Here is a 25424-nt window from a genome sequence, read left to right as displayed (position 1 = left end):
TCTTGGTCTTCTTGTTCCCAAATTGTTTCTTGATGTGAAGAGATACAGTTCATTGCTCCCACATTGCTGAATCACAAATTGATTCAGCCCCTCTGAGCAATGGCTAGATTATTCTGGGCATAGGATAGGGGGGAAAAAAGAGGCAGAAGACAGTTCCTGCCCTCAAGGAGCTTACAATCTAATGGGAGACAGAACATGCAAGCAAATATATACAAGCAATAAGGAATAAATAAAATACAGAAAGCATTGGAATTAAGAGGACTTGGGAAGGTTTCCTATGGAAATTGGTATTTTAATTGGGACTTAAAGGAAACCAGTGGGTGAAGTGAAGAAAGAAAAATTTTCCAGGTAGAGAAAATTTCTGGAGTTGAGAGATAAAATGTCTTTTTTTGGTAGAACAGAAAGGAGGCCAGTATCATAAATCCAAAAATATATATCAGGGAGTAAGATATGAGGAGAATAGAAAGGCAGGACAGGGTAAGGTTATGAAAGGCTTTGAATGTCAAATGGACCATTTTGTATTGGTTCCTGGAGGCAAATGGAAGCCACTAGAGTTTTCTGAGTAGGGAATGACATGATACGGTCTATATTATAGGAAAATCACTTTTAGTAGTTGAATGGAAGAAGGATTGGAATGGGGAGATAGTTGAGGGAGACAGACCCACTAGCAGGGTATTGAAGTAATCAAGGTGTGAGGTCATGAGGGTCCAAACTGGGGGAGCATTCAAGAAATTCTTCAAAGTAAAATGAACAGGCTTTGGCAAATGTTTGGATATGGAAGGTTAAGAGATAGTGAGGAATACAGGACTCCTCCCCAGGAGAAGAGGGTTTAGAAGGAAAGACAATGAATTCCAAGATGTGATAATTGGATATCCAGTTCAAGATATCTGAAAGGCAGCTGGAGTTGAGAGACTGGAGTTCAGCAGAGGAAAGAAAGGTAGATTAGGGAATTCTCAGTATAGAAATGATAATTAAATACATGGGAGCTTATGAGATCACCAAGTAAAGTAGTATAGAGGGAGAAAAGAATTTTGTATTCATGAATTTTCATGACTTTCTAAGTTGTCTTGGGCTGGAAAAGTATTTCATTTCATCCTTTTGTTGGTTCTATGGATCTAGTATTTGTTTTGAGACATTATTTTAAAGTTGTTTGGAGGGAATTCAGAAGAGCTCAGACAAGTCCATGCTTTTACTTTGCATCCTTTCCAATTAATTTTTAATACTTTCTTTAAAGGTCCTTTCTTAACTATAACTTTTACTGCATTATGGTCAGTAAAGGATATGCTTTGCATTTTTTCTTCTTCATTCCATCTTTCTACATTGTATTATTTCTTAATTGGCTAAAACTTCAAAAGACAATGATGAACACTGCCTGTCCTACCAACCATAGGAAAAGTTTTACTTTATCATACAGTGGTGTGTTTTAAGTAAAAAAGTATTTAATAAGCATCCATGATATGCCAGACACTGTGTTAAGATCTGAGGATATAAAGAAAGGTTAAAAAAATTCCTGCCTCCAAGAACCTTATACTCTTTTTTTAATATGTTAAAGAATGGTTATATCTTCCATGTTTTCCATTAAGTCTAATATAAATGATTATATACAATGCTCATTGCTATTAACAAGTTTTTTAAAAATGTTTTTATTCTGTTCAGAATACAGAAATGTTTATTAATAGAGTCACCATTAATAAATTGTCAGAAAAATAAAGTTTTATTAATTTGGTACCATTATTTGGTCTAATTTTAATGTGTTTATTTTTTTGTTTGGTTGGAAAAAATGATTGTTATTTTATTTTCCCCCACCAGTTTTATAAACAAGTTTTTAGAGCTAGATGAAAGCATTTTTCATCTGGGTTCTCACAAATGAGGACAAACAGAATTCAAGCAGACACACAAAAAAGGACTCAAGGATAGGAGCTTAATGAAATATACCAGGTCCAAAATTAATACTAAGGTATGACTGGGGGATAAATGTCTTTTAGTGATGGGTGCTAAGAGTGTGCTTTTTTGGATAAAGGTAGAAGAGGGAATACAGAATTCTCTGTCCTTACTGAACAAAGTGGAACAATGCTCTCAGCTCTAATCAGTCTATAAAGACTTCATGGAGGAGATGAGATTTTACAAACTATTTTAGTGATGGACTTGTTAGAATAAGCACTTACTTGGAATAAGAGAAGCTAAGACAAATATAAGGAGAAACAGAGACAGAATGGGCTAAGAGTAAAAATAAGATTTCTAAGCATTCACAGATGGGGTAGTCTAAGGAGGATATGGCATTGGACATGGATGTAATCTAAGCCACCTGATGAAGAGCTGTGAATCATATAGAAATTGTCATGTACTTGATCTATAATACCAAGGGAACCCATATAGGGCTTCAGGGAGATGAATAGCATAATAAAGACTTAGGCAGGAAGTCAATTTTGGCAGCAATAATGAAGATAAGTCAAATGGAGACAGGGCTGGTGGGGGTGGGGCTGTAGAAGGGATTTAGATCAAGAGTAAGTTTGTCACAATTCAATAGCAAGGAGAATAGAGAGATAGAAATGTGTGTCATATGTATAGAGATAATTGTCACTGATTGGCCAAGAACACAGAATATTAAAAGGTTTTCCATAAGGAGATTGCACATTATATAAGCTTGGAAGAAGCTAAGGATTCTAAGAGACAGAGGTAAATGGTCTGTGTAGTCTGAGCTGATGTCAATGCTCACCCTTGGATACATACCCAACTAAGTACCTCTAAGGAATAGAAGGAGGGTTATCTAGCAATAATACATAAATAGGAATAAATTCATCCTCCTGGGATGATTATAATAACATGATTTTATATATAGTTTTAAGTATAGTAATATAGTAGGATTATATATTTAGAGTTGGAAAGAGCCTTAGAAGCCACAGAATTCGACTCCTTCATTTTTTACAGATGAAGAAACTGAGGCTCAGAGAATAAATGGAACTACATGGACAAAAATATTTATAACAGTACCTTTTATTATAGCAAGCATATGGAAAATAGAGGAGTGTGGCCATCATTTGGAGAATGGATGAATAAGTTTTGATGTATGAAGGTAGTAGAACAATAAGGTTCCTGCTTTTACTGATCAATTGATCTTTTTTTTTTTAACTTTTTGCAAGGCAATGGGGTTAGGTGGCTTGCCCAAGGCCACACAGCTAGTTATTAAGCATCTGAGGCCACATTTGAACTCAGGTACTCATGACTCCAGGGCCGGTACTCTATCCACTGTGCCATCTAGCTGCCCCTGATCAATTGATCTTTTAAAAAAAACTTTTAAAAAATTGAAAATAATTTATTTTCTCTTCCTCTCACTTCTCTGCCCCCATGAGAAAAAAAGAAAGACAAAATCTTTGAAACAAATCTGTATATTTGATCAAGCAAAGATGAACTGAAGCTAAATCTTTTCTTTTTTTTTTCTTTTCATTTTTGGAGAGTTGGCAGCACTACCCAACTCAAACAGGGTAGAAGAAATCATAAAAAAAATAATTTCAGAAGAACCAGAAAAGACTTGTTGAAATGATTGAATGATGTGAGCAGAAGCAGGAGAAATATTTATGATGACAATAAACAAATTTAAAGGACTTAGGAACTCTGGTTAATAAAGGGACCAACTATAAAGTTACAGATGATTGATTCTGGAAATAAGCCACCCACCTCCTCACAAAGAAGATTTGAGATATTGAATGCCACATTTTAGACATCATCAAGATAGAAATTTATTTTGTTTGATCAAATATGCATATTTGTTTCAAGGGATATTGTTTTTTCTTTCTTTCCCCCATGGGGACAAGGAAGTGAGAGGAAGAGAAAATGAATGATTTTTCATGTTTTTAAATTTTTTTTTAAAAAAGATCAACTGATCATCAAAAGCAGGAACCTTTCTGTTCACCCAAGATCTTTCTCTGCATTGCCTTTTCAAGTGTCAAAGGATATGACCTTTTTCTTATTTTGAGGGAAATAATCCCATAGCACTAATTGAGTGATATTTTTCTAAAGAGCCAATCAAATTGGAAAGTGATATCTTAACCATTCTTCTATGATCAAATATATCTGTACTAGGGCTATTCAATAAATGCTTTTCTGTATCTCTCTCTCTCTCTCTCTCTCTCTCTCTCTCTCTCTATATATATATATATATATATATATATATATATATATCGCTATCATAAACTATTTGTATCAATCAATTATCATGATCACTCTATCATCTATCTATCTATCTATCTATCTATCTATCTATCTATCTAATCTAATCTAATCTAAAAAGACAATAATGATCCCTGGGATCCTAGGATCCTCAAATATGGGGACTTTTGAGGGTAACAAATATAAAGGAATATTATTGAATTACAAAATCTCCAAGTTAAAAGGGACTTAAAAGGCTATCTAGCCTAACCATCTTTAGAACTTGCTACTTGTGGCAGTCAAGCTTTGCTTGAATACTTCCAGTCATTATAAAGTTCTCTCTTATACTATGTTAATTTTCACCATTGCACCCAGATCTTCCCTTTGGGTTAAACACAATTCTGTTTCTATATAAATAGCACATTATATGTAGTCACATAGAACTTAAAATAAAAATGGAAGAGAGTATTTTCTGAGGCAATGAGTTGGTGTAATTAATAGAGTACTAGACCTGGAGTCAGGAAAACCTGAGAATAAATCTGATATTCACAAACTGTATAATCCTGGACAAATCATCTACTCTTTGTTTTCATTTCCTCAACAATAAAAGGAAGATAATAGTAGTGCCCTTTTCCCAGTATTGTTTTGAGGTTAAAATGAGATATTATTTATAAAATGTTTTACAAACCTCAAAGGGCTATAAAAATGTTAGCTATTATTCTTATTATTATTTCTGCTTTGATAACAAAAGAAGAAATATACCATGACCATCTCAAAAGCATCCTAAGGAGGCAAGAAAAAGAAAAGATTCTGGATAGATCATATGTCTTTAAGCTTTTGAGCTGTTCAATAATGAAGAAAATGGTCATTTGAGTTTTTTTAAAGCAAATTATTACTTTTGTTTGTGGTTGCAATACTCTTCTCAATATTATTTGCCATCATTCAAAATCTCCAGCCATTTCAGGACCAACAGCAGCCATGATGACAAAAAAAAAATCACTTGATATATTCAAAATATGTCAAAATAAGATTTGATAAGAACTCTGAAAGCCTTTATTAGAAAATATTCAATGATCTTCCTAGAGTACTAGGAACTAGAAAATGGACATCCTCATTAGGGGTGCATCAAATAATTAATAAAGCAGATAACCAAGAAGGAATGCTACAATCAGTGACTTTACACATACATAGATATACACACATACACACAAACAAATGTGTATATACCTATATGCTAAAAAGGAATAACCTTTAAATACATTAGTATTGATTACTTTGATATATTTTTAATCTGATTGTAGGATTCAGTTCCATTCTTTAAGAAAAGTTAACCTTGGGGGGCAGAGCCAAGATGGCGACAAGAAGGGATCGAGTCTTAGGAGCTCTCTGATAAAACTCATCAGCTAAGGACTCTAACTAAACTTTCGAGAGACAGAACCCACAAAGGGACCCAGTGAGGCAGTTCTCCTACTCAAGATAACCTGGAAAAGAGCAGAAAGGCTTTGCTCCCTGGGGACGGAGGGGCGGCCTACCAGAGGGGTGGCCCGCCAGAGCCAAAGAACTTCAGCCTCCCGGAGGCAGCCCCAGGGCACTGGGAGACTCAGCTCACAACAGCAGGGGAGTCTCCTGAGCTGCACCCCGAGGAGCACCGGGCACAAAGTGGGGGAACAGGGGGGACCTCTGCCAGAGCAAGCACGTGGAGCCCAGCCCTCGCGGGTACACAGGGAGCAGCTTGGTCTTTCTGCAGCCCAGAGCTGGAAATAGAAGCAGGTGGAGCCAGTAAGCAGGAGCCCCCAGGACATGAGCCCATTGAGCTGAGGGAGGGGAGTGAGGAGAAACTGCGAGCTCAGTCCTCTGCCCCTGGAACAGGACTCTGGGGCTCTGACCACATTTAGATCCTGATCGCAGTCTAGGTCCCCCAATAGAACAGCAGGGCCCCCCCCACCTCAGCCCCGTGGCGGGGGGGGGGGGTGCTTATGGTCATTCACAGACCAGGAGGGAGGACAGAGCCTCACACACTGAGACCCTTGTGGGAGTGTCCCAAAAGCTCAGGAAGCACCCCAAACCAGGCCCAGGCTGGGAAAATGAGCAAGCAGAGAAACAAAAGGAAGACTATTGAGAAATATTTTGCAAATGAGCCCAAGAAGGATCAAAATACTCAGTCTGAAGATGAGGAAGCACAAGCTCCTGCATCTAAAGACTCCAAGAAAAAATAGAAATTGGGCTCAGGCTATGACAGAGCTCAAAAAAGACTTTGAAAATCAAATGAGGGAGTTGGAAGAAAAACTGGGAAAAGAAAGGAGAGAGATGCATGAAAAACATGAAAATGAAGTCAGCAGCTTAGTCAAGGAAATCCAAAAAAATGCTGAAGAAAACAGCATGCTAAAAACCAGCTTAGGTCAAATGGATAAAACAGTTCAAAAAGTTATTGAGGAGAAGAATGCTTTAAAAAGCAAAATTGGCCAGATGGAAAAAGAGATAAGAAAACTCTCTGAGGAAAACAAATCCTTCAGACAAAGAATAGAATTCAGGGAGACTGATGAATTTACCAGAAATCAGGAATCAATACTTCAAAACAAAAAAAAAAGAAAAATTAGAAGAAAATGTGAAATATCTCATTGAAAAAACAACTGATATGGAAAACAGACTTAGAAAAGATAATTTAAAAATTGTTGGAATACCTGAAAGTCATGATCAGGAAAAGAGCCTTGACATCATTTTCAAAGAATTACTACAGGAAAATTGCCCTGATATTCTAGAAGCAGAGGGCAAAATAGAAATGGAGAGAATCCACCGATCCCCCCAGAGAAAGAGATCCCAAAAAACCAACCCCTAGGAATATTATAGCTAAGTTCCAGAACTCCCAAGTCAAAGAAAAATATTACAAGCAGCCAGAAGGACACAGTTCAAATATTGTGGCGCTGCAGTCAGGATCACACAGGACTTAGCAGCAACTACATTGGAAGCTTGTAGGGCTTGGAATACAATATACTGGAAAGCAAAAGAGCTTAGAATGCAGCCAAGAATGAACTACCCAGCAAGGCTGAATGTCCTCTTCCAGGGAAAAAGATGGACTTTCAATGAACCAGGGGAATTTCAAATGTTCCTTTTGGAATGGCCAGAGCTGAACAGAAGGTTTGATCTTCAGATACAGGACTCAGGTGAAGCATGGAGACTGGAGGAGAGGAGGGAAATATGAAGTGACTTAATGAGGATGAATTGCATGTATTCCTGCATGGATAAATGACACTGATAATACTCATATGAACCTTCTCAGTTAATAGAGCAGGTAGAGAGAGCTTTTATAGTTGAAGCACAGGAGAAAGCTGAATTCAAAGATAAAATATGGTGTAAAAATGGAATCAATAGAAAAAGAAGGGAAATGGAATGGGAGAAATAAAAAGGAGAGGGGGAATAGTCCAAGATATTTCATATAAGTTTTTTTTTTATTACAATGAGCTATTGCAATGATATGGAAGGGGGGAGGCAAGTGGGAATGAGGGAAACTTTGCTCTCATCAGAGGTGACTAGTAGTGGCAATAGCATATATACTCAATGGGGTATAGACATCTGGAGTAAGAAGGAGGGGGGAGCAGGGGGAAGGGGTGGGGATGTGAATAAAGGAGGAGAGGATGAACCATGGGGGGAGAGTGGCCAGATATAACACATTTTCTTTCTTACTTCATGCAAGGGGCTGGGATTGGAAGGCCTGCCCAGGACCACAGGGCCAGGTGGATTCTGGGCCTAAGGGGTGGTATGGGGGCTCAGGGCTTCTTGGCCCCAGGACTAGGGATCTGTCTGCTGAGCCAGTCAATGTCCCTACAGCAGAGTCAGAGTGAAAGGAGAGAGAAAATAGAGTACATGGTAGTGGAGAAATAAGAAAGGAGGGAGTTGTGATCAGCAGTGTCAAAGGTGGAAAAATATGGAAGTAACTTCTGTGATGGACTTATCATAAAGAATGAGATCCACCCATGACAGAGTTGTTGGTGTTGGAACAAAAACTCAAGCACATTTTTTTTTATTATTATTTGGGGGACGGTGCAGGGCAAGTGGGGCTGGATAGCCTGCCTGGGGCCATATAGCAGGGTGATCTTTGGGTGTCTGGGGCCGGATTTGGACCCAGGTGCTCCTGGCTCAAGGGCCAATGCTCTGTCTGCCACCCAGCCACCCCTACTATCATTACTATTTTATTTTGGGTCTTTTTTTTTCTTCTTTTTGGTTTTTGCAGGGCAGTGGGGATCGGGTGGCTTGCAAGTCACACGGCTGGGTGATAGTTGGGTTTACGATGCTGGATATGGGCTCAGGTGCTCATGGCTCCAGGGCTGGTGCTTTGTCCATTGCGCCACCTGGCCATACCTACAATTATTACTATTATTATTTTTTAATTTTAATTTTTTTTCTCTCCCCTTTACTTTTTTCGCCCAAGCAAGTCTATCTATATTCATGGGGGAGAAGGGGTATTTTGTTTACTTGTAAACAAGAATATTTTATTAATGTAAAAAAACATTTGTACAAAATGGGAATAAAAAAATAAATTAAAAACAAATAAAAAAATAAAAACAAAAAGTTAACTTTCACAACTATTCTCTTAAGTCTAGTTTACATGTAGATTTAGTGAATAGACAGAATAATAAGAGTTTATCATTTAGTAGCAATAATTGAGAGTAAGACAAATTTTTATAGAAATAAATAATCATAGGATTATAAGACTTTTTTAAAGGCTAACTTCCCATTTCTAGCAGTTGGAGAAAAGGGGGTTGATTAAAGGCTAAATTTCTCTTTCCAGTCTTATGGATAAGTTTCCCCTGACTCTTTTCTCCCTTGAGCTAGAGGTTAGTTATAAATTGAACAGTATAATATTTTAAGGTTCCTTTCTGGCAGTTGGAGAACAGGGAGTCCAGAGTAGCTGCTAACTTACCCACTACAAGCTACTCCTTCTCAGTCTTAGTTCCCTTTTTCCTGAACTACAGGCCTCTTAAATCTTTTTAATTGCAAAATGCTACAAAAGCAAGCAGAGATTCTAAAGACAATCTTACTTTGACAGACAGATTGATAGAACCAGGTCCTCAAATATTCAGAAGTCTATCTCAGATTTGTTTCCTATTTCAGATAATTAATTTTAACAATGTACATATGTGTGTGTATATATATGTATATATACATCCACATATGTGTGTGTATGTATATATATATACATATATAATATATATATATATATATATATGTATAATACACAAATATAACTAAATGACAACTAAGTCCAATACAAGGAAAAAATGAGTTGGAGAATACATTTCAAAGGTTAAAATGCTATTTTAAATCAGGAATATTTCTGAGATCAGGGGGGTGGGGTATTTCCATATGGAACAGTTGCCTGAACTTGCTTAAATTTTTCTAATACTTTAATGGCCCATAATTTTGTTGCTGTGGGTATTCCATATACTAAACTCTCTACACCCAGGATATAGTCTTCTTGAGTTGTTGTGATGAAAAATTTCTTCAACCTGTAACTAAATGGTAATGATACACTGAGCTCAGTCCTCAGATAACAAGTCACAATCAATGAATGACTAGAGTACACTGGGTGGTGCAGAATTGGGTATAGAACCTGGAGTCAGGAAGCCCTGAGTTCAAATGTAGCCTTAGATACTGTGTTAACTTGAAAAAATTATTTAATGTCTATCTGCCTCAGTTTCTTCAATTATAAAATAAACTTACTTTGCAGGGGTTTTGTGAGGGTGAAATGAGATAATATTTGTAGAGCCCTTGGCACAGTGCCACATACATATTAGATTTTCATAAATGCTTATTCTCTATAAGTGCTCCTATATTAAAAAAAAAAGTCCTGTAGAATTATTTCTTAACTGACATAACCTTTGAAAACTCCATGCCGTTCAAAGAACTGGAAATTGAGGGGAATGCTCTTTAGCTGGAGAAGGGCGAACAAGTTATATTGATGATGGAATACTATGCTATCAAAAAGGACTAGCAGGATGCTTTCAGAAAAACCTGGAAAATTTATATGAACTGATGTGTTGTAAAGAGAGTAGTACCAGAAGAACAGTGTACCCAATTATAGCAATATTGTACACCAAACAACTATTATCAGGAATACAGTGATCCATACTAATTCTGAAGGATTTATGATGGAAAATGCCATCCACCTCCAAGGAAAGAACTGGTGGAGTTTGAATATAGATCAAAGCAAACTATTTTTTAAAACTTTAAAAATTTTTTATTGTATTTTTTATAATGTGAACAATATGGAAGAAGTATGGTTTCCATGACTGTACATCTATAACCTATATCAAATTGCTTGCTTTTTCAATAAGGAGAAGGGGGAAAGAAGGAGAGTGAAAAAGAATTTGGTACTCAAAATTGTAAAAAAAAATTGTTTTTTAGTGAAACTATAAAAAAATAAAATATTAAAAAAGCAAAACTCCATGCCACATTGAAGTAATAGAACTTCTGAAGTAACAGTGGCTAAGATACTTGTGAAATGCTATTTTGCCATTTTTAAAGGGCTATAACTGCAAAATCTATTAGTTAAAGAATTCTAACTTGTCTTAATTAAGTGCAAAAACTCTGAATTTCCTGGCTGTTCTTCCCTGCCAGTTATGGCAAGTTATTCTCTTATCAAACTGGGCTTAAGGAAGAACAGCAAGCATATTTGTTCATTTGAGTCCTATTTATAAAGCTACCATGAAACATAATCATTTGTTAGCTTAAGACAAACCCCTCCCCCAGAGCATGATTATAACAGTCATGAGACCATACTGAGAAGATCTAATTTTTTCCTAAGAAATATAAGACCCATGAGATTCAAATGCTTACATGCACACAAGCACACACACTAAAATTACTCATTTTAGCTTATATTAGTAAATTAAGGAGATCTTAGTTAAAACAGATGATCACAATTCATTCATTCAATCACTTCTGAAAAATATATACTACATGTAGAGTGTTATGCTGAATGCTGACAGAAATAAAAGAGATACATAGCACCTAACTCATAGTTAACTCACATAGCTTTGAATACACCTAATTATATTACTGGGCAGTTGGATAGTTGTGGATAGAGTGCTGGACCTGGAGCAAGTCACTATAAGTTCCTCATCTGTAAAATGAGTTGGAGAATAAATGGCAAATCATTCAACTCTCTTTGCCAAGAAAACCCAATGAGTCATGAAGAATTGACACAATTGAAGAACAGAACTCACAGTCCTTGACCTAAGTATGGCATAGGGGATGTGACACATATACAAATATATAATATCATTTGATAAACATAATGTGGAAAGAAACAGTTGCTAATCATATCCTCCCCTACTTCTGAAGACTCATTATATTAATGATGAATTTAATACAAACACTCAACCAACTTAGCTCAGTGCAGCTCAGAACTCAGCCCAAGGGATCCATCAGCCTCAGTATCCCCAGTAACAGGGATGGCAGGGGTGTCCAACATCCTTCAAAATTCATCTCCAGCAGAAAATTCTTCCCTGATAATAATGGTAATAATGAAGTAGTAATGCAAGCTGTTGTTTACAATTCTTTAGCTCTTTCCAATTTTACAGAGCAATTTCCTTACCGCTGATCTGAGAAATAGGGAGTAAACAGTATTATCCCCATTTAACAGATGAGAAAATGAAGACAGAGATTAAAAACACATGGTTATATGAAGAGGCCATGGATACATGTCTGGGCTTTGGGAATAGTATTTTAATTATTCTCTTCCTTCAAGTTCCATAAACAATTTGAAGCAGCAAAGCCTTTGGATGAAGAAACAAAGACATTCAAGTAAACAAAAACTGAAAAAAAAAAAGAATCAAGTCAACCCACCTGCCATTGTCAGGTATCCCATAAATCTAAATGGTTCTTCAAATGTACTGTTATACATATTATTGAAAGGTCAAATTACTTACCAGTTGTTGCTCTAAGGGTGGAACTGAATCATGATGACCATAAATTATTCCAGGATTGTACTGACTGAAAAGGACTGGATAAAACACCTTTTTCCCTACAAATAAAAAAACAAACATTTTCTTAAATTAACTTGTGCATTAGGTGATGGGGGTCAGTCCAAGAGCATGCATGGAAATGAGTTCAACTTCTCACTCTACCTCTGGCATCACAGGTAGTTCAGCCTGGAAGAACTGGGAATCTGGGTGGAGGAAGTACTTGGTCCCTTGATCTTTTTAACAGTGACAGGGGATCAGACATTGTCAAAGACTGGTCAATGAGAGCTGAGAGAGTTGCCCATTTAGTAAGATTTTAAAGGAACAATAACTCCCTCTGTGGCTAGCTTTCTCCTTGCTTGCCAAACATTTTGAAGCTAAGATCTCAGGGGCTAGAGTTAGGTTTGGGTTAGGAATCAATTCCTTTTTAACTGTTACTAACAAATTACTGCAAGAAATTTGTTTTGAGTTTAGTTTTAAAGGATCTGATCCATATAGATTAACAATTTTTTTTAACATGACCTTGACAGAGATAGTAAAACATAAAGAAAATGAATTTTATTATTTTATTATTCTATTAGTAGAAATTTTACAGATTCAAGTCCATTGGAGTGGTCAGAAAGTCTGGTGTTGGGAAGCCCTTGTTGCTCAGTGGCCAGCTAGATGGTTCTAGACCTAGATTTAGGAAGAACTGAGCTCAAACTTGGCCTTAGACACTTAATAGTTATGTAACCCTAGGCAAGACACTTAATCTCTGCCTCAGTTTCCTCATTTGTAGAATGGGGATAATTATAACACCTACCTCCCAGGATGGTTATGAAAATTGAATGGGATAATTTTAAAGCATTTAGCACAGTACTTAACATGTAGTAAATGCTATATAACTGTTATTATTATTATTATTATTATTAATTATATTATCTTTGGCATCTTGCTGCCACTGTTATCATAAGGACAAAGGGACCGATAATGTTATGTTTCAGCATTTCATAGCATAAGTCCCTCAAGTCTGAGTCACATGTACCATTCACCTATGCTCCATGGAACTATAGGCTCTTCCCCATATATATTCAGTGGGCTGTGCTTCTATAGAATCTCCACTACAAGAGGTTAATCATGCACCTTGGGAAGCCATACCTGGCTGTGTGTTCAGCCTACATGTGTTGAGGAATTCTGAGGTAAAGTAGATATCAACATCACAGAAAAAGAGGAGGACGTTGCTTCCTTTCCAAACTCGGGCACCAACATCGAGCCCCTTGCCTCTTGAGAACTCACCACCCAGTTGGATAAATGTAAAATTTCTGAAGTTGGCAGCCCTATAGGAATACACAAAATGATTTGAGAATGAAAATGAAAAAATTGGATCCAATCACCATCCTTCTTGGATGAAGAGTAAAACTTCTAGAAAAGGAGAATGTGAGTCCTGGGGAAAAGATGGCAGGGAACAATGTCATTCAGTGATAATTTACTGGAACTTAATATGTGTGTGTGTGTGTGTGTGTGTGTGTGTGTGTGTGTATATATATATATATATATATATATATATATATATATATATATTTATATATAATAACCATAGTGTAACTGGAAGTCACTGGATTTACAAAGCAAGGAGATAACTAGTCAGTATAAATGCTGTTAACAAGTCATTTTATGAATTAGAGTTAGAAAAACCAGAAGCAAGGAGACCAAATAAGGGAATGTGCCTAGAGTACAGTTTTGGTTATGAGGATCTAGAATTAGTTGGTGGCTGTATGAATTTTAAAAAATGGGACAGATGTGGGAAATATTGTGGAGGTGCCATAGTAAGAAAATGACCTTAAGATTGTATACTGGGGGTGGCCAGGTGGCACAGTGGATAGAGCACTGGCCCTGGAGTCAGGATTACCTGGGTTCAAATCTGACCTCAGACACTTAATAATTACCTAGCTGTGTGCCTTTGGCAAGACACTTAACACCATTTCCTTGCAAAAAAAAAAAAACAAACTTAAAAAAAAAAGATTGTGTACTAAATAAATGGAAGCTTGGTGATGTCTATGATAGAAACAAGGATATCTGAAAGAGGTATGAATTTGGGGGGGGTAGGTTTGAATAATGAATTCTGGTTTTTTTGGATATGATGAGTATGAAATTGTTTAATGTATTTTTCTTTTAGGTTTTTGCAAGGCAAATGGGATTAAGTAGCTTGCCCAAGGCCATACAGCTAGGTAATTATTAAGTGTCTGAGACCAGATTTGAACCCAGGTACTCCTGACTCCAGGGCCAGTGCTTTATCCACTGTGCCACCTGGCCACCCCTAATATATTTTTTAAGGGAAAGAATCATATAACTTGATGCCATCTATTTATATCAAATGATCAATATGATATTTTTGTATGAATTTCTACTTGTTTTGTTAACTAAAAATGGCATGTCTTATACCAATTATTCTTAACATGATTGTGTCAAAGGTATATTTCAAATACAGGTCATTTCCCCATATGGACATCAAATATTCTAATACTCTCATTTTACTTGGGACTATTTTGTATTTTTGTATGACATTAAAAAGTCAAGAATATCACATTAAGGTAATCTATTAGTCAATACAGTTAGGTGGTGCAATGGATAGAACACTGATCTTAGAATCAGGAAGATTTATTTTCATGAGTTCAAATTTAGCTTATTAATAGGAAAGTCACTTAATTCTGTTTTGTCTCAGTATCCTTATTTGTAAAATGAGCTGGAGAAGGAAATGGTAAGCCACTTCAGTATCTTTGCCAAGAATATCCCAAAATGGGATAACAAAGAATCAGATAAGATTAAAACAACTGAATATTAGCAACAGGAAATGTAAATATGATAGTGTCAATAGCAGTAGTATAACCATGATTTCATTGATATAAGAAAGCTTCCTCTACTGATTTAGAATGGCAACTTCTGCAATTTATAATTTGAGCAAGCTATCTGAGACAAAGCTTAAGTAACTTGTTTAGTATCACATAATCAATATAAGACAGCCAAGACTTTAATCCATGTCTTTTTTTTTTAGATTTTTGCAAGGCAATGGGATTAAGTGACTTGCCCAAGGTCACACAGCTGGGTAATTATTAGGTGTCTGAGGCCAGATTTGAACTCAGGTCCTCCTGACTCCAGGACCAGTACTCTATCCACTTTGCCATCTAGCTGCCCCCTCTGCACCACCTAGCTGCCCCCTTAATCCATGTCTTCTTGACTCCAAGAGGTGGGCTGGAGTTAGGTCAACTTTGAGCTAATATTAAATTTTTCAGTATGAGCATTTATACCTTAAAAATTAACAAATACTACAAATCATACTTGATTTTTTTATTTTGCTAATTGCCTAAATTAATAAAAGGGATGTAGAAAATGTTAGCAAAATAGATTAAACTTAAAAGTATGTCGCACATTTTTGGAGAGTATATTGTTAAACATTTACTATTACACCATTGGCTGCATCTTAACGTCTTCTACTTGGTCACTCCTTATTTTTACGAACAAAATGCAATCCAATTAAAAAACTACATGGTCTTTTGACGCTCCCAGAACCCCCCAAATGAAAAATGTGTATATGTGTGTGTGTGTGTGTGTGTGTGTGTGTAACACACACACATACAAATATGATGGTTTGAAATAGACAAAATAAACATGTCAAGAGAAAAAATGAACTGGGAAAAATTTTGGTAGAAGGTCTTAAAATATCTGGATATTTATATTGATAACCAATGGAGCAAACTGCAGGGAGCCAGGATATGTCATAATATAGGGAGATTATTATCTTCTGTGTCACACTGTTTATTTCAATGAATCTGAATATAAAGTCCAAAATGCCTGTCAGGTCTGTTCATACATATTTAATGTATTGACTAAGGAAATTGCTTAAAATCTCCTTCTTTGAATGCTGATTTTTAATTCCCTTCTCTTCTGAAATATTTCTAGAGGATGTAGACTCTTCCATTTCATGGAGTCATTTTTAGGAAAAATATGATGACATTCCAAAAACCATTGGGTTTTTTGTTTGTTTGTTTGTTTGTTTTAATTTTTGCAAGGGAATGAGGTTAAGTGGCTTGCCCAAGGCCACACAGCTAGGTAATTATTAAGTGTCTGAGACCGGATTTGAACCCCAGGTACCTTTGACTCCAGGGCTGGTGCTCTATCCACTGCGCCACCTAGCAGCCCTCAAAAACCATTGTTTTAAGAAGACACTCCTTCTTGCTAACCGTCTTGCTCTTCTTAGCAATGCAAAAGCAAAATTGACAAAGATTTGTCCCTATAAATCATGAAGTTGTTGTTTTATTAATATAGTAATATGGCACTTCATACAATTAGCCTGGACAACTGTAGATTTCTCTTTTAAAACTAAATAGGGGCCAATACTGTACCCAATGCATTGTCATAAACCTTTACAATACCTGGTACCAAAACTATTGCTAAAATTTTCCTAAAAGTCTATGAAGAATTTCAATTCATTTGCCAGTTTTGAATATTGGTATTAAGAATATTTTTTCCCTTAGGTAGGAAACAGGAAGAACAGGGTTTGACTTAATTTTTAGTTAGGGATAATAAAGGATCCTTAAGTTATAAATGAAGTAAGAGTGTTGTATATAGGTCATCAGAAATTTCCAAACCTGATTTAGTCTCACTATTCATTCAGAGATGTACATTATCTTCCTCATTAAAAAAAGAACTGAAGTTTTACTATTGATCTCATCAGGAAGTTCCATAAAACTTTGCCTCTTATTTCATGCTAAAATACTTTTAACTTTTAAAAATTAAATGATCCTTAGGGTAGGCTGAATGCCTCATTCTCTCTTCTGCCCCCCCCATACACACAAAGAAAAAAAATTATATAGAGTATTTCCACTTTGATGCTCTGAATGTTTTGTCAGTTCAAATGCAGATGTTCCTAAAACTTCAACTCATCATCTTTCCCTACCTCTAGCAGTAAAGGAAAAAAAAAATAAGTAGGAGAGGTGAGAACTCCTTTCCCAATTTTGCTATTTCCATCAAAGTGTTATAAAGGAGATTTCTGTAGAGTAGTTAAGGAGTGCTTAAACTTTTTTTTCTCCTTCATGGATTTCTCTGACAAGCTTGAGAAGCCTATGGACTCCCTCCTCAGATAGTTTTTAGCTCCTAGTTAGTTCAATCATTATTTTTGTTTAATGACTGGGGTTCCTAAGGTTTCTAGCTGAACTCCACAGTAATAGGAAACATAGTAAATTTCCTTTTTGTTTGCTTTATTTCTTCACATGCCCCCATTTTTATTTAATAAGATAACAAGAATAAGGCAGATACATATATGTGAATGATAGATACAGCATTCAAATCAGGGCTTAGTGTAGAGATGGATGACAAGAGTATATTTGTGAATAAGCTGAAGATAAGGGAGAGTAGCCATGGGAGATTCATGCTGGACCATTCAGAGTCAGTATAGCCACAGTAGCTTCTAAAATTGAGTTAGAAAAGAAATAAATCTTGTTATTCTGTCAAGAACCAGGGCAAATGGATATACTCAGAGTATCAGAGAAAATGGAATATAAGCTAATTAGAATTCATCACATCCAAGCTCAACACCCTTACTACCTTTTCATTCTCTTTGTGATCATAGCTTGGAGAAAAAATATTTAAGGAGACACAACTGGGAAGATTATTCTATCTTTGGCAGGAACAAACAAATCAATCTCCACAAGAGAGTGCTGATGAGATCCCCAGTGCAGGAGTAAATCAATCACTCAACAAGTATTTACTAGTACATACTCTGTGCCAGTCAAAGGGGATGCAAAAGTAACAATCCTTGTCCTGTAGCAGGGAGAGACACTAGCTAACTAATTAGTTAAAATGTAATTTTACTGGAGCCACTGGCAATGGGAAAGAATAAGAAAAAGCATAATATAAGTGTTGCCTGAGATTAGTCTTGAGGGAGATTTGTAGGTTCTAAGAGAGCAACATGAGGAAATAGGTAGTCCCCCATTCTAGACATGGAGGTCAGACAGTACAAAGGAGGGGAGAGGATGACATGGAATGACACAGATGATAAATGTAAGAAGACCAGTTTGGCTGGACAGTAAGAAGCAAGAAGCAGAGCGATGTATAGGACTTGAAAAGTAAGGGGCTTGGGACTTCCAGGGAGGAGAAAAGATAGTAACATGAAGCTAACATGTTCCTGGAGCTTTTCTCTACAAAAAATAAATGAAGTCTCTATATTGACATTCAAACTACAGATCCTACCAAGAAAAAGAAAAGATTCAAAGAAGTTTTCAGCAGAAGACATCACAGAGGATCATCAGTGAAGGCCTGTATCTTTGGGGGGAAGAGGGAAGTAAAAGTACAGGAAGCAGGAGAGCTGGAAAGCCAACAGTAGTTTTTTAGCCATAGAGCAATCTAGATTCTAACAGTTTGATAACAGCAGAGGTCCTGGCAAGGCAACAGGGAGAGTCCCAATTCAAAGTCTGAACCCTAGTAACACTGGGGCAGAAGATATGACTGAGTTGGGAACAAACCACTGCTAAGTCAGAACTGGGAAGAAACAAACCTCTGCAAAGGCAAGGCCTGATCTGCATAGGCAACATCTTGACCAACACCAAAGCAGGGATCAGAGCCCAGCCCCAGCAAAATAAAAACTATACCCCAGGAACAGAGCTAAAACAACAAAGATGAGCAAAAAAGCTAAAAGAATGTTTACTATAGAAAACTACTTTACAGACAAGGTGAAAACAATACAATGTATAAAGAAGAAATCAGGGAAAAATCACTCACAGGGGAAGTATCAAAACAGTCTATAGATTGAACTCAAATACAAAAGCTCATCAAAGAGTTTAAAAAACAATTTAAAAAACCAAAGAAAAGAGAAAAATTAAAAATTGACAAATGGAAAAAAGAAATGAGAGTCTTGCAGGAAAATTACGAAAAACTGACCAAAGAATTCAACACTTTTAAAAGGGAAACACAAAAGATAACTGATGAAAATAAAACCCCCAAAATTAGAATTGAACAAATAGAAACCAATGAATCTATGAGACTACACGATTCCATAAAACAAAAAAAATTGAAGAAAATGTAAAGTACCTTACAGGGAAAACAAATGACCTGGAAAATAGGTCCGGAAGAGATAATCTACAAATCATCAGACTACCAGAAAGCCTAGATCAAAAAAAAAAATCATGCAGGAAATTATAAGAGAAAACTGTTCAAATCTCTTAGAACAAGAAAACAATATAACCATTGAAAGAATACACACAATTCCTCCAGAAAGAGACCCTAGGAGAAAAACTCCAAGGGTTATTATGGCCAAATTACATAACTCTCAAATAAAGGAGAGAAAATTACAAGCAGAAAAAGAAAATAATTCAAATACAGAGGAAACACAATCAGACTCACATAAGACCTATTATTAGCCTCAACAATGAAGGACTGCAAGAACTGGAATACCATATATTGGAGACAAAATGACCTGGGATTACACTCCAGAATGTACCACCCTGAAAAATTCAGCATATTCTGTCAGGGAAACAGATGGATGCTCAACAACCAGAACTGAACAATCCACCAAATACACACTCAAGAGTTGCATACAAAGGTAAATGAAAAGGAGAAGAAAAAGATGAAACAAAACAAAACAAATATTGGTCAAGACCATCAAATTGTATACAACCCTAAAAGGGAAGTTATAACATGTTTAATTCCTGAGAACTTAACTTCTCTCAGGATAATTAAAAGGTTAAATATAATTGAAGAGATTAAACATAAACCAAAGATCTCATAAATAAACTGGAATTGGTTTTATGAAAAAAGCCAATAAAATAGACAAGCCTTTGCTTAATCTAATTTAATAAAAGAAAGATTACCAAATTATTGATATCAAAAAGGAAAAGGGTCAACTAACCACGAATGGGGAGGAAATTAAAGAGATAATTAGAAGTTACTTTGCTGAACTGTATGCCAATACATTGGATAAGCTGAGTGAAATGGATGAATATCTACAAAATACAAACTTCCTAGAATTAACAGAAGAGGAAATAAATTACTTGAATAACCCCATTTCAGAAAAAGAAATTGAAGAAACTATCAATAAACTCTCGAAGAAAAGATCTCCAGGTCCAGATGGATTTACAAATAAATTCTACCAAGATTTAAGGAACAATTAACTCCTATTATACATAAACTATTTAAAAAATAGGAGAAGAATGAGTTATGCCAAACTCCTTTTATGACACCAAGATGGTGCTGATATCTAAATTAGGAAGAACCAAAACAGACAAAGAAAATTATAGATCAATCTCTCTAATGAATATTGATGCAAAAATCTTAAATAAAATTTTGGCAATAAGGCTAGAACAAGTTATTACCAGGATACTACACCATGATCAGGTAGGATTTATACCAGGTAGGCAAGGGTAATTCAATATTAGGAAAACACTCAATATAAATGAACATATCAATAACAAAACCAACAGAAATTATATGATCATATCAATAGATGCTGAAAAAGCCTTTGAAAAATACAACATCATTCCCATTAAAAACAGTAGAAAGGGGGGTGGCTAGATGGCACAGTGGATAGAGCACCAGCCCTGGAGTCAGGAGTACCTGAGTTCAAATCTGACCTCAGACACCTAATAATTACCTAGCTGTGTGGCCTTGGGCAAGCCACTTAACCCCATTTGCCTTGAAAAATCCTAAAAAAAAAAAAAAGCAGAAAGTTTAGGAAAAATGGAGTTTCCCTAAAAATAATAAATAGTATCTATCAAACCATCAACAAATATTATATATAAAATGGGAATAAATTAAGAGTATTTTCAATAAAATCAGGGGTGAAACAAGGATGCCCATTATAACCATTACTATTTAATACAGTATTATTGTATTATAACATTAGAAATGCTAGCTGTAGCAATAAGAGAAGAAAAAGAAATTGAAGGAATCAGAATTGGAAATGAGGAAGCAAAGCTTTCACTCTTTGCAGATGATATAATGGTATACTTAGAGAACCTGAGAAAATCATCTCAAAAACTCCTTGAAACAATTAACAAATTCAGTAAAGTAGCAGAATATAAAATAAATCCACATAAATTATCAGCATTTCTATATATGAACAACAAAACCAAGTGTAAGAGAAAGAAAAATTCCATTTAAAGTAACTATAGAAAACATTAAATAATGTTAAATTTAATAAATTAAATGTCCCAAGACAAAAAGTATATGAACACAAATATAAAGCACTTCTCAAAGAAATAAAAAAAATTATAAAAATAAAATATAATAAAAATGACAATTCTACTCAAATTAAATTACTTATTCAGTACCATGTCAAACAAAATATTAAATAACTATTTTACCAAGCTAGAAAAAATAATAGCAAAATTCATCTGGAGCAAAAAAAAGGTCAAAAATAGCAAAGGAACTTATGAAAAACATGTAAAGGAAGGTAGCTTAGCTTTACCAGATCTAAAACAATACTATAAAATGGCAGTCATCAGAATTGTGTGGTACTGGTTAAGAAATAGAATAATGGATCAGTGGATTAGATAGGTTCAAAAGAAACTGCAGTAAATGACAATAGCAAGCTACTGTTTGACAAAGATATTAGCTTTCAGGATAAGAACTCACTTTTTTGACAAAAATAGTTAGGAAAAAGTGGAAAATATATATGGCAAACACTAAGCATAGACCCACATTTCGTTCCCTATACCAAAATAAGGTAAAAATGGGTACATGATTTAGACATAAAGGGCAACACCATGGATAAATTAATAGACTATGAAATACTCCATCTATCAGATAGATGGAAAGGGGATAAATTTATGTACAAACAAGAATTAGAGTACATTATAAATTGCAAAATGAATGATTTTGACTATATTAACTTGAAAAGGTTTTGCACTAATAAAATCAATGCTGCCAAAATTAAAAGGAAAGCAGAAAGCTGGGAAACAATCTTCACAACTAGGAGTTCTGATAAAGGTCTCATTTCTAAAATATGTGGAGTAACAAATCAAATTTACAAGATTTCAAGTCATTCCCCAATTGACAAATGGTCAAAGGTTATAGAAAGACAGCTTTCAAATGAAGAAATTAGAGCTATATGTAATCATATGAAAAAATGCTCCAAATCATTATTGATTAGAGAAATGCAAATTAAAACAACTATGGGGTATGACCTCACACATATCACATTGGCCAAGATGAGAAAAAGGGAAATTGAACAATGTTGGAGAGATTGTGGGAGAATTGGGACATGATGCATTGCTGGTGGAGTTGTGAATGGATCCAACCTTTCTGGAGAACAATATGGAACTATGCTTAAAGAGCAATAAAACTGATGCTCATTCTGTTTGACTCAGAAATTCCAATTCTAGGCCTATATCCAGAAGAAATCATAAAAAAATAGGAAAATTCCCACATATTCCAAAATATTCATAGCTGCCCTTTTCTAGTGGCATAGAATTGGAAATTGAGGGGATGCCCATCAGTTGGGGAATGGCTAAACAAATTATGGTACATGAATACTATGAAATTTTATTGTTCTATAAGAAACCATAAATGGTCAGACTCTAGAGAATCATGGAATGAGTTACAGCTGAGAAAAGGGAGAACCATGTACATACAAGATAATTAACCTTGATGGAAGCAGTTCCTCTCAGCAGTTCAGAGAGCTAGGAAAATTGTATCCAGCTATGGACAATGTTATCCCCATCCAGAGGAAGAAAAATAAAACAAAACATAACAATATAAAACCACCCTTCAGAATCTTATGAACACGTTATAAAAATTATCTCTTTTCCTAATCCTAATTCCTCATACTAAAAATGTCTAATCTGTAAACATGTTTATTAAAATATGTATTCTCAATGCTAACTTAACTGCTGCTGAGGGGAGGGGTGTGGGAAGGGAGAGTGGAAGGAAATTTTGTAACTTAAAAATAGACATGTGCATATGGATGAAAATAAATAAATAAATGAAATTTTTAAAAAGAGTAAAGGGCTTTAAAATGTTGTAGAATTTGATGAGAATGAGAATGTCAGGCCTGTTCTTTAGTTAAGATCATGAGATTTAGAGTAGGATAGGGTCAACTAGAGCAGAACTTTTTTGCAAATGAGAAAACTGAGGTTTTGAGACTCCAAGATCACACACTTTATAAGTAGAAGAGGCAGGATTCAAATCCAGGCCTTATAATGCTACACTTCATATTTTTTTCCCATAAAACCATTCTGGGGTTTATGAGGTGTTGATTTATAATGGAAAAAATCATGGTGGATAATGGAGAGAAGCATCCTAACCCCATTATATTGCTGAGCAAGAAAATTAAACTCACTTATATTTAAGCTCCCTTCTTAGTCAGAAGGGAGATAAAAGATATTGTAGCTCAGACTTCAAGCATGGTACCTCCTAGGAAGAGACTGGCAAAAAGTTGCAGAACAACTCTTTAGAATTTTTCTTTAGAATCACTCCGTGGAAGTATCCACTTGAATTCTCAAAGTTTAGAACTTCTGATGCTTTTCTTTATTCTTATATGTCTTAACATATAACTGCCACCACCATCATCCTATCCCTAAACCAACTACATACACATCACCTTGCTATGCCTAAAGCACTTAGGTCTGACTTGCATGTATACATGCATGTCAACCTTGGTCTTTCTCACTAAGTAATACCGCAGAACAGATCTGCTTATTGGTGAGTTTGACTTGATACCAAGCAACACTTGGGAACACGTTATTAGAGCAATCATTTGAGAGCACTTAGAATGGGAAGTAATAATCATGAAAAAACTAAAATCAGCAATAGTTTCATCATGAATAAATGATAACAGATAAACTTCATTTTTGACAGGGTTATTAGATTGATGCACAGATATAGTTTCTTGGGTCTTGTCAAGACATTTCAAATATCCTTCATGATATTCATGTGAACAAGATAGACACAGGCTGCTTGGTAGTACAGTTGGTGGATTCAAAACTTACCATATGATCAGACATAAAGATTAAGGATGAATGGCACTGTTCAGCTTCACTTAACATTTAATATTTCAATTACATATTTAACTTAATGTTATATTAATAACATATAATACAAATTAACTTAAAAAATCTTACTGAATGCTGTATACAATACACTCTCCTACAAAGCAGACAAAGGGGTTTGGGTAGTTCAGAAAGGTTAGAAAGAGATACAAATGAGAAAACAGTTCTTTCTTTAATTTTAGGAGGAATTAGAAAAGCACATCAATGACTACACAGGAGACAAAAGAAGGCATGGGTCATGATATAAGTATCAGACAAGGGTATCAAAATTGACTTTGCTAGGGGACTGCAAACTCTGGCAGGTCTTACTTTGAGAATGACTGCAGAATCAGGCTGTGTGCCTAATGTGTGAGAACCACTTTTACTAAGCTCAGAGAAACTCATCACCAAAAGGGCAATCACCTGGTGATGATTTTTCTGTCCACAGAAACTCAAAAGATGGTCAAATGTAGACTGATGAACACTTTCAGGGATGGTAGAGTAAGGTTTCCTATGACCCTTTTCTATTCAATGTTGCCATCAATAACTCAAATCAAGGCATAGATGGTATATCTATGTATTTTACTGAAAACATAAACAAGAGAAACATAAGTAACATCCAGGATGACAGAATCAATATTTAAAAAAAAAAAGCAAAGCACTGAGACAAGCTACAGTGGGTTAACTCTCATAAGAAGTTTAATTGAGATAATTATAAAGTCTTATGCTTGGATTAAAAAAAGTCACAGCTTCCAGTTTTACTGCCAAGACAGCAGAGCAGGCACTGTGCTAAAGTCTCTTGGCTTTCCCTCATATATAATATGAAACAAACCTCTTAACAGAAATTTGATTAAGAAGACCCAGAAAAAGAAGCTAGGATAAGAACATCTATGAACAAGGTCTGTTTTACTGAGGACATAAACATAAGAAACATAAGTAATATCCAGGATGACAGAATCAATATTCCCCCCCAAAAATTGAGGTAAACTACAATGGGTTAAATCTCATAAAATGAAGTTTAATTGAGTTAATTATAAAGTTCTATGCTTGGATTAAAACAAAAGTCACAACTTCCAGTTTTCCATCCAAGATGGCAGAGCAGGCACTGTGCTACTGGCTTTCCCTCATTTATAATATGAAACAAACCTCTTAACAGAAATTCAATGGACAAAACCCAGAAAAAGAAGCTAGGAGAAGAGCCTTTATAAACAAGGTCTGTTTCCAGGGATTGTGAGTGAGCTGGGCCAGAGAGCAGAGAGACAGTGGGGGCTGGGTGAGACCAGGACTAACCTAAGATCAGCAGAAGCTTTGACTGTGGGAG

At 35.6% G+C, this 25424-nt stretch overlaps 1 protein-coding gene across 8 annotated transcripts in view; it reads right to left on the bottom strand.

Annotated features, from left to right (window-relative positions):
• The window catches only part of CSGALNACT1 (chondroitin sulfate N-acetylgalactosaminyltransferase 1), a 426592-nt gene that overhangs the window by 7213 nt on the left and 393955 nt on the right, over window positions 1–25424 (bottom strand). For all 8 annotated transcript variants that reach the window (XM_074209074.1, XM_074209073.1, XM_074209070.1 and 5 more), the window contains 2 exons: window positions 13245–13423; window positions 12075–12169 (listed from right to left, as the gene is read on the bottom strand). In XM_074209074.1, coding sequence (XP_074065175.1) covers window positions 12075–12169; window positions 13245–13423 — 274 coding nt within the window. The remainder of the gene's footprint in view (window positions 1–12074; window positions 12170–13244; window positions 13424–25424) is intronic.

The sequence above is a fragment of the Macrotis lagotis genome, chromosome 1, assembly GCF_037893015.1.
Source record: "Macrotis lagotis isolate mMagLag1 chromosome 1, bilby.v1.9.chrom.fasta, whole genome shotgun sequence".
Taxonomy (NCBI): Eukaryota; Metazoa; Chordata; class Mammalia; order Peramelemorphia; family Peramelidae; genus Macrotis; species Macrotis lagotis.
The sequence above is the reverse complement of the archived record's forward strand: the minus strand, read 5'-3'. Positions and strand labels throughout refer to the sequence as shown.